General features: G+C 41.1%; 2 protein-coding genes across 12 annotated transcripts in view; one reads left to right on the top strand and one right to left on the bottom strand.

Annotated features, from left to right (window-relative positions):
• SMIM18 (small integral membrane protein 18) overlaps window positions 1-3,123 on the top strand; it is a 10,297-nt gene extending 7,174 nt beyond the window's left edge. The window contains exons 2-3 of one of the 2 annotated variants that reach the window (XM_005864048.2): window positions 1,923-1,984; window positions 2,606-3,123. In XM_005864048.2, the coding sequence (XP_005864110.1) occupies window positions 2,642-2,938 (297 nt within the window). In that variant the 5' untranslated portion in view covers window positions 1,923-1,984; window positions 2,606-2,641 and the 3' untranslated portion in view covers window positions 2,939-3,123. Of the gene's footprint in view, window positions 1-1,903; window positions 1,985-2,605 lie in introns of those variants that run through there. The other variant, XM_014537884.1, reaches the window with a different exon arrangement.
• The window catches only part of GTF2E2 (general transcription factor IIE, polypeptide 2, beta 34kDa), a 94,835-nt gene that overhangs the window by 84,156 nt on the left and 316 nt on the right, over window positions 1-10,363 (bottom strand). For 8 of the 10 annotated variants that reach the window (XR_001361654.1, XM_014537877.1, XM_014537881.1 and 5 more), the window contains one exon: window positions 8,004-8,176. Coding sequence is in view for 9 of the 10 variants with exons in the window: in XM_014537877.1 (XP_014393363.1) it covers window positions 8,004-8,172 (169 nt within the window). In the remaining variant the exon portion in view is untranslated. Of the gene's footprint in view, window positions 1-8,003; window positions 8,177-9,761; window positions 9,781-10,223; window positions 10,244-10,363 lie in introns of those variants that run through there. The other 2 variants (XM_014537876.1, XM_014537875.1) reach the window with 2 other exon arrangements.

The raw sequence follows: 10,363 nt of genomic DNA, 5'->3' as shown, positions 1-10,363 counted from the left end.
CAGTGATGGCGAACCTATGACATGCGTGTCAGAGGTGACACGCGAACTCATTTTTTTGGTTGATTTTTCTTTGTTAAATGGCATTTAAATATATAAAATAAATATCAAAAATATAAATTTTTGTTTTACTATGGTTGCAAATATCAAAAAATTTCTATATGTGTCACGGCACCAGAGTTAAGTTAGGGTTTTTCAAAATGCTGACACACTGAGCTCAAAAGGTTCGCCATCACTGCTCTATAAGAACATGCTCTGGCCCTGGCTGATGTGGCTTTGTTGATTGAGCATTTTCCCATGCACCTAAAGGTCACTGGTTCGATTCCTGGTCAGGGCACATACCCAGGTTTTGGGTTTGATCCCCAGTTGGGGTGCATGTGGAAGGCAACCAATCGATGTTTCTCTCTCACTTTGATGTTTCTCTCTCTCAAATCAATAAACATATTTTTTAAAAATGCTCAGAAGAAAAAAATTCAAAAGCCAGAAGAGGGTAACTTTGAAAGGCTTAATCTCCAGATATAGTTTGAAAATGATGTAATGTAACACATACTGGGTTACAGACAACGTATTTTTGTATGTCCCAGAACTAATAGAAGCAATTGGTTCAATTACGGTACATTAGTCTGTTATCCTTCATTTCAAGATAAAGGGTCCCAAGCACCATAAAACTGAAGAATTCTTGCCCAGACAGCGTGGCTCAGGAGATCACAGTTCGACTCCCAGTCAGAACACATGCCCAGATTGAGGGCTTGATCCCTGGTGTGGGGCATACAGAGGCAGCCGGATCAATAGTTCTCTCTCATCATTGATGTTTCTCTCTCACTCTCTCCCTCCCTCTCTGAAGTCAATAAAATATATTTTACAAAAAAAAAAAAACCTGAAGAATTCTTAAATCCAAAAAGAAAAATAAATTGAAGCCTTTACTTTTGGCCTCAGATCATCAACTTAACCTTCAAAACACATGAAAGAAGGAAGGAACCAAGTCCAGAGAGGTGAAGGGATTTGTCAAGCAAATCTGACTTAAGAAAATAAGAACCTTAGAAGATATCAATTTATCAAGCCCAAAGTTTTAAAATTATATCTATAAAGGAAACAAAGAAATCTAAAGGAATTATATTGTTACTAGTGCCCCGGTGCATGGATTCATGCAGATTGAAAGGAAATTAATTAGAAAGTGGCCAACGGAGGACTGGGAGAGATGGGCCGTACATGCCCTGGAGCAAACCTCCCAAGGTCTCTTCTCTGCCAGCCCCTTCTCGGCCAGCCGCACCTGAGGCGGCGCTGCGGCTTGAAGAGCATCTGTGGAGTGAGCAAGGTCCCTCCAGATGGTGGGGTCCTTCGGCCTGGCCTGCGGGGATCAGGCCAAAACTGGCTCTCTGACATCCCCCAAAGGGTCCTGGATTGCTAGAGGGCAGTTCTCGGGTGATGCACCCCAGAATCGGGCTCCCTCCTCTCTGGTTCCGGGGTGCATCACCCGAGAACCGCCGCTGCCAAGTCACCACAGCTCAGGACCTCCTGCATTGAGCGTCTGCCCCCTGGTGGTCATTGCGCATCATAGCGCAACCGGTCAGACAGTTCCTTAGCCTTTTATATATATAGATAGATAGATGGCTTTAGGTTTTAAGTCACTTTTTAATCTTTAACACTCTCAAATCAGGGCAACAAGTCTCAGGTCAACAAGAGCAAAAAAAGTTAATGCAAGAATACTGAAACTTTAACTCACTAGCTAATTTTGTGAAATGGAATAATTCAATAAATGATAACTTTGGGGCATTGAATTTGCCTGTTTTTTAAAATATATCTATAGGTCATTTAGGCACATGAAACATTTAGACACAAAAAAAACTAAGATTTTAATTTCTTCATAGGCAACTTAACTTTTCTTTCTCTACTATTTTTCACTCAACCACTATTCCCTATTTCAGGTCCCTGTCCTCGAAGTTTAAAGGAGTGGAAATAGGAGCCGAAAATACACAGAACTAAGAAGGTGAGAGGATCCACAAGGGCATTTTGAAGAATATAACCTTAAAACACAAAGAGTTCCTGACCACTTCTTTAGTCAAACTTTAAACCAATGCAGCTGCCTTTTTTCCCTTCCCAGTTAATTTTTCAGTGTATGAATATTAAACATACATACTTAACAAATAACATACACAGAAATATATAGTATGGTTTACAGACTACATTGGCATAGATACAGAAAAAATTAGCCAGGCCACTGTGGCTCAGTGGTTGAGTGTTGAACTAGGAGGTCACAGTTTGATTGCCGATCAAGACACATTCCCGGGTTTCAGGCTAGATCCCCATTAGGGGATGTGCAGGAGGCAACCTATCAATGATTCTCTCTCATAATTGATGTTTCTATCCCTCTCTCCTTCTCCTCTCTCTAAAATCAATAAAAACATTTTTTTGAGAAAAGAAAAAATGAACACCATTAAATGTGTTTTTAAAGTTACTTATTGAATTAATACCATTTAGGCATTAATTCTGGCAGATAAGGAAAACTCAGATTGCCTATATAAATTTATTAACAAATCTTAGCACTGAGATTTGGATTGCTAAATCTGTAGAGTCTGGTTACATATATTCATTTTCTACCTTTATATAGATTCAAAAGAACAATACAAGAAGTGGAATCCTAAGAATGGCCTCCCTGAGCTCCAGCCTATGGAATGAAACCACTACATCTGTTTATCAGTACCTTGGTTTTCAAGTTCAAAAAATTTACCCTTTCCATGATAACTGGAACACTGCCTGCTTTGTCATTCTGCTTTTATTTATATTTACAGTGGTATCTTTAGTGGTGCTGGCTTTCCTTTATGAAGTGCTTGACTGTTGCTGCTGTGTAAAAAACAAAACGGTGAAAGACTTGAAAAGTGAACCTAACCCTCTTAGAAGCATGATGGACAACATCAGAAAACGTGAAACTGAAGTGGTCTAGCACTCTACATAAGATGAGCAAAATCTCTGAAAACAGCCTTCAACTTTGGAGAAAAAAATTTTCTGAGACCAACTGTTATTATAAAATTGACTGACTTTGAATGATTAAGAAATTTCTACTAGAACAGTGGTTCTCAACCTTCTGGCCCTTTAAAAACAGTTCATGTTGTGACCCAACCATAAAATTATTTTCGTTGCTACTTCATAACTGTAATGTTGCTACTGTTACATGAATCGTAATGTAAATATCTGACATGTAGGATGGTCTTAGGCGACCCCTGTGAAAGGGTTGTTCGACCACCAAAGGGGTCATGACACACAGGTTGAGAACCGCTGAACTAGAAGGAAAAGACAAGTTAAATATGTGTGTGTGTATCCCTTTCATTAAACATACAGTAAAACTTCATAAATGTGAATAACTTACCAATCTCTTTTAAATGACACTTTAAAAACTAGATAAAAGATTCCTAGAATTCAATATTAAGCAGCAAAAGGGGAACTGGAAAATATAAGCAAGGCTAATGATGCCAAAGCAACTTATACCTAAACAAATTATGTGGACTAAAAAATAGAGTACTATGCCATGGCCAGTGTGGCTCAGTTGGTTAGAGTATCTTCCCGTGCACAAAGGTCACACGGGTTTGACTCCTGGTCAGGGCACATACCCAGGTTGTGGGGGTTTGATCCCAGATCAGGGTGCATACAAGAGGCAACTGATCAATGTTTCTCTCTCTCTCTCAACTGATCAATGTTTCTCTCCCCACCCCTCCTTCCCTCCCTCCCTCCCTCTCCTTTCCTCCTCTCAAAAAATCAATTAAAAAAATAGAGGGGAGCAATGGGGGAAAAGGGGGAACATCCTATATAATAAAAGCGTAATATGCAAATTGACCTAAGGTCGAACAGCGGAACGACCATCTGGACGACCATCCAGGACCAGGCTATGACACCCACTGGCACCAGGCCACTCAAGGCAGTGCAATGCGATTGGTCGGGGGCCCAGCCACTGCCCCATGATCACCCCACAGAGGAAGGCCCAGGCCACCAGCCAGGGGGGCAATCAAATGGGGAGCTCCATGATCACCCCAAAGAGGGAGGCCCAGGCCACTGACCAGAAGGCTGCAGCGGGTTGGTGGGGCCTCCCTTTTCGAGGGAAGCCTGGGTCCCGGGTGCCGGCAGCAGAAGGGAAGCCAGTGCTGGCAGCTGGAGAAAGGAAGGCCTACTCTTGCACGAATATCCTGCATCGGGCCTCTAGTCTATAATAATCTCAATAAAGATTTTTTTAAAAAAAGAGTATTACATCTACATGTATTTTGGTAATAAAAATACTTCCACTTATAGTCCCTACTTATTAAAAAGCAGTATTTTCTAGTTTACTGAAGACAACTTATACATTTTGAAAGTAGGATTACTGTAACAAAAATCTCAAAATACTCAGAAAGGTCACAAGTATACTTGCATAAAAATTTTATTAAATGTACTAACTGTTGCCCAGCCGGTGTGGCTCAGTGGTTGAGCATCAACCCAGGAACCAAGAGGTTGCTGTCAATTCCCGGTCAGAGCACATGCCCGGGTTGCAGGTCAATCCCCAGTAGGGGGTGTGCAGGAGACAGGTGATGAATGAGGTTCCTCTCTTATCGATGTTTCTATCTTTCTATCCTTCTTCCTTCCTCTTTCTAAAAATAAATAAAAACTTTTTTCTTTTTTTAACATGAACTGTTGAAATACAAGGTCTAAGAAGGGTCAGGTTATCTTCAAGCTAAGACTTACTAGTACACCCCCTAAAGTGCATTTCTTGAGCTTGTGCTTTCAGTTTGCTTCTCATATTCACACTCTCAAGGACTAAGATACCCAATGTAGAAAAGACTGCAAAATAAAAGTGAAGATAGGATCACTCAACACCTGTTAAGAAATAACAGCAGTTTTATTTCTTGAAATTCCAATGACTACACACGTATTATATTTTACTAGAGGCCCGGTGCACAGTCCCTCGGCCTGGCCTGCACCCTCTCAAAATCTGGGACCCCTCAGGGGATGTCAGACTGCCAGTTTCAGCCTGATCCCCGCAGGCCAGGCCGAGGGACCCCACTGGTGCACAATCGGGGCCGGTGAGGGACCACGGGAGCGCTCCAGGACACGTCCGGCCCATCTTGCCCAGTCTCCATAGGCCGGACCCCAGCATCAAGCTAAAGGGGTGTCTTCCCCTGGTGGTCAGTGTGCATCATAGCAACTGGTCGAATGAACGGTGAGACACTTAACATATTAGGCTTTTATTATATAGGATTACCCTAATACTTTTTTGCTACTGCCCATGCCTTTAGGGCAGAAATGCCACTCCTGAAAATTTATTGAGAAATTAGTTCAAAAGAAAAAAAAAATCTCAAGATACAAAGATGTTTATAATAGCATTACTAAAAATAACAAAAAGTTGGAAATAACAGCTTAAATGTGGCACATTAACTTAACAGATTATTAAGAAGTTACTGAAAATTATGACAAAATAGAAAATATTTGCTTTATAAAGGGAAAAATATCTGTCATTTTCAATTTAGAGAAGCCTCACTGCCGATCTGAAATAGCTTTTCCACAAAATATTTTTTATATATTTTCTAACATTAGTAACATATCCAGTTTTCAAAGGACTTGTGAAATCTAGGTATTCAAAATACTTTGGTAGTCAGGAACTATTCTGAGCACTGTTAAAACCACATTTCCATAAACAATAAATTTTGGGTCCTTGCCACAGATGGAAAGCATATAGGTTCTTTAACTAGATTATTTGATAATGTACACTATCAACTTTTCCCTACCTTACCCTGTAATTTATTTAATCACTCAACGAATAAGTACTGAATGCTTCTATGTCTGAGGGACTAGGTTACAATAGCAAACAGTAATCAATTCATCCAGCCAGTGTGGTTCAGTGGTTGAAAGTCAACCTATGAACCAGGAGGTCACGGTTCAATTCTGGGTCAGAGCATATGCCTGGGTTACAGGTTTGATCCCCAGTAGGGGGCATGCAGGAGACAGCCGATCAATGATTCTCTCTCATCACGGATGTTTCTATCTCTCTCTCCCTCTCCCTTCCTTTCTGAAATCAATAAAAGATATATTTTTTAAAAAAACAATTATAAAACTCTTAGAAGAAAACAGTAAATTTTCATGACCTTGGGTTAGGCAAAGATATGACACCAAGAGCACAAGTGATAAGAAATTGGATCGAGAAATTACACCTGGATTATATAAAGAACTCTTACAAATCCATAGTAAGAAAACAACCCAATATTTTTCTAGTGGGCAAAAAATGTGAACAGACATTTCACCAAAGAAGACACATGAATGGTCAAATAAGCACATGAGATGACATCCAACATCATTAATCATTAGAGAACTGCATATTAAAACCAAAATACCATTTTATATCCACTAGAATGAATATGATCAGAAAGACAGGAATAACAAGTCTTGGCAAGAATAAGAAAAGAATGAAACCTTCATACATTAATGGTGAGAATGTAAAATAGCATGACCATTTTGTTAGTTCCTTAAAAAGTTAAACATAAAGTTACCACATGACCCAGAAATTCTACTCTTAGGTCTCTTTACAAGGAAAAAATAAAAAGATGTCCACATAAAGACTTATCCATAAATGTTCATAGCAGCACTATTCATAGCAATCAAAAAGTGGAAGGAATATAAATGTCTATTAACTGGCCCTAGCTGGTTTGGCTCAGTGGATAGAGCGTCGGCCTGCAGACTGAAAGGTCCCAGATTCAATTCCGGTCAAGGGCACACACCTAGGTTGCGGGCTCGATCTCCAGTAGGGAGCATGCAGGAGGCAGCCGATCAATGATTCTCTGTCATCATTGATGTTTCTATCTCTCTCTCCCTCTCCCTTCCTCTCTGAAACCAATAAAAATGTATTTTTTTTTAAAGTTAAAAAAAATGTCTATTGCTGAAACCGGTTTGGCTGAGTGGATAGAGCGTCGGCCTGCGGACTGAGGGGTCCCAGGTTCGATTCCGGTCAAGGGCATGTACCTGGGTTGCGGGCACATCCCCAGTGGGAGATGTGCAGGAGGCAGCTGATCGATGTTTCTCTCTCATCGATGTTTCTAGCTCTCTATCTCTCTCTCTTCCTCTCTGTAAAAAAATCAATAAAATATATTTTAAAAAAAAAAAAGCCTATTAACTGGTGCATGGATAAACAAATTGTGGTATATCCCTATAATGGAATACTCTTCAGCAATAAAATGGAATGAAGTCATATTACATGCTCCAACATGGATAGAATTCTGGACAAAATACAGCAAACTGAATTCCACAACAAATGAAAAGATTATATACTACGACCAAGGATTTTTTCCAAGAATTCAAGGTTGGTTTAACATATGAAAATCAATTAATATAATATACTGTTGTTATTAAATGATCAAGTTAGTGTTCTTTAGTCTAACAGATGCTAAGTAAAAGAGAAGCCCCACATTAAGGACCACATATTGTCCAATTTCACATATATGAAATATTCAGAAAAGGCAAATACAGAGACAGAAAGTAGATTATTAGTGGGCTGGGGTGGAAATAAGGAACAACTGCAAATGGGCACAAGGAATCTTTTGGGGGTGATGGAAATGTTCTAAAATTGGATTTTGCTGCCTGGCTGGCATGATTCAGTGGTTGAATCAGGAGATTGAACCTTGAATCAGGAGATCATGGTTCGATTCCCGGTCCAGACATATGCCCAGGTTGCAGGCTCAATCCTCTGTGTGGGGCATGCAGGAGGCAGCTGATCAATGATTCTCTCTCATCATTGATGTTTCTATCTCCCTCTCCCTCTCCCTTTCTCTCTGAAATCAATAAAAATATATTTTTAAAAATAAAATAAGATAACCTAAATTCTAACTACAACACAAGACTTTTAACATCTTAAGAGCAAAAAATTCTATCATTACATCCTTTCTACTTAAAGTGCCTAACAATCAATATGAATGTTGAACTGAAAAATGAACTTGCCATTACTAAACGGTTTTCTGAAAAATAAAAACTAAACAGTTCTAGTCAATTTTACTAACCTGAATTTTGTTTAGAGCCTGATGACCCTCCATGTTCTAGTTTTGCCTTCTTTTTCTTCGATGATGATGAAGTTGATGACTCAGAAGATACTGAACGTTTTTCTACTACAGGAGTGGAAAGAGCTCGTTTTTTGAACAGCTCCCTTTCTCTCAAAAGGCTTGGATCCATAATGCTGCAAAGATAAAAGTCAGTACCTTTAATACAGATTCCAGTCACTTTAATACAGATTCAAACCTATATGCTAAATTTGTAAGTCTCAACAAGAGTTACTTCCCAAACAAAATTATCTTGTTACTAGTTGCCTAGCATTTGTACTCACTGACTCATTCACTCAAAAAATCTTTAGTGAGGGCCTATTACTGTGCCAAGCATTGTGCTAAGCATTAGTAAAGAGAAATAGAATTGTTCTCTAAAACTCTAGAACTGCACTCTCCAATTTGGTAGGCGCTGGCCACATGTGCCTATTGAGCACTGAGTGGGGCTAGAGTTGAGATATACTCTAAGTGTAAAATATACCTCAGATGGAAAAGACTTAGTACAAAGAACAGAACTTATAACATTGCTAATGACATATTTTCGACTGATTCTACACTGATGTGATATTTTAGATATACTGGATTAAGAAAAATATTAAAATTAATTTACCCTAAATTTTTTAGAAACCATGGCTACTAGAAAATTGTAAATTACATGTCTGACTCACACTTGAAGCTTACATTGCAATTCCATTGGACAACACTGCTCTAGAAACAACATCAAGAATGCTGTCTACAGCCTAACCGGTTTGGCTCGGTGGATAGAGCGTCGGCCTTCGGACTGAAAGGTCCCAGGTTCGATTCCAGTCAAGGGCATGTACCTCTGTTGAGGGCACATCCCCAGTAGGAGGTGTGCAGGAGGCAGCTGATCGATGTTTCTCTCTCATCGATATTTCTAACTCCCTATCCCTCTCCCTTCCTCTCTGTAAAAAATCAATAAAATATATTTAAAAAAAAAAAAAAGAGAGCGAGGAGACAAGCCTAAAACAGGAAGCATCTGTTTATTTCACCTTGTAAAAACAGGTGATTAACTCAGGCTCTGAAGCATGATTTGAACACAAACTTAAATAAAAAAGCCTTACAGTTGAAGGAGACCTAAGTGCTTATATCATTTGATCCTCAGGACCCCTATGAGATCAAAGGTATCCATTTTAATTACTCTTTTAAAATGTAAACTCTGAAGAGTTATGGTTAAGGTCACATCAGCTGCAAGTCCTTGGACCAGAACCCAAATAGCCTAACTCCTAAATCAGTGCTCCACGATCCACACCTGAGTCACTGGTTAAGCCTCTAAAACACAGGGTCACATGTTATTTATTTACTGCTGGTAAGCGAGGTGCTCAATGCTTTCCTGTTCTCAAATGCACGCTTCTGGAAGGCCAGGATTTCTCTCTCGGCGCTCGGAGGCCGTTCCCAGCATGGTGGCCCAACGGGCACTTGATTCGGGAGTCAGGAGGCTCCGATCCGGATCCAGTCCTTGGTTTTGGTGGCCTTTATGACTCCTTACTCCACACCTGAAACGCTGGTAAAGTCCCGTGTGTAAAAGGTGTGACACGATCACAGTCAAAGGCCCGGAGCAGAAAGCCTACTGGCTATCGCCAACGAAAGCTCCGTCCAACTTTGCCTCCTTCCGTTAGAAGACCCCTCACTATTGGCCGAGTTTTACATGTGTGGTCCACAGGGCACACCCCCCTGCCCCTGTTACACTGAAAAAAAAAACACCACCACTCTGGGACTTCACGTGTCCACGTGTCACGGACACAGAGAAGCCAACATTAAGTCACAATCTCCTGACTCCACGTTCTTTCCCGTAACATCGTTCGGCTTCTCTCAACCTTTCCACTCTCCTCTTGGGCTTCGGTCGCTGCCTAAGCCTCCGAGGTGCCACCGGCACCCAAGGGCCCTGCGATGAATGGGCGGCAGGCTGAGAAGGGGCTGCTTACATCCCAAAGGTGGGAGAGAAATGGACCGCGGCGTGTCGTTCCGAGAACACCTTTAGGCTTTGCAGAAAACCACCATTAGACACGAGGTCTCCAAAAGGCAGCTTACAACAAACAACAGTCCGCGGACGAGCATCTACATCACTGCCTTTAGCTGGCGGGACACCGTGGCTCCCCGAACTCCACACACAGGGTCCGCTCAGCTCCTGCTAAGGTACAACTTGGGGGCGAGGACGAGGCTCACCGCGAATTCCCCCTTCCGACCCAAAAGTTTGCTCCCTACACCGCCGGCCTCAGACAATGCTCCCAAGAAGTTGTTCGGGTGTGGAGGTGTTTCGCGCAGAGCACGGCAGCCCCAGCCGCCCGGAGGGTGGAAACCGCGCT

Source organism: Myotis brandtii, unplaced genomic scaffold, assembly GCF_000412655.1.
Source record: "Myotis brandtii unplaced genomic scaffold, ASM41265v1 scaffold185, whole genome shotgun sequence".
In the NCBI taxonomy this organism is placed as follows: Eukaryota; Metazoa; Chordata; class Mammalia; order Chiroptera; family Vespertilionidae; genus Myotis; species Myotis brandtii.
Note: the sequence above shows the minus strand (reverse complement) of the source record. Positions and strands in the feature narration are given on the sequence as shown.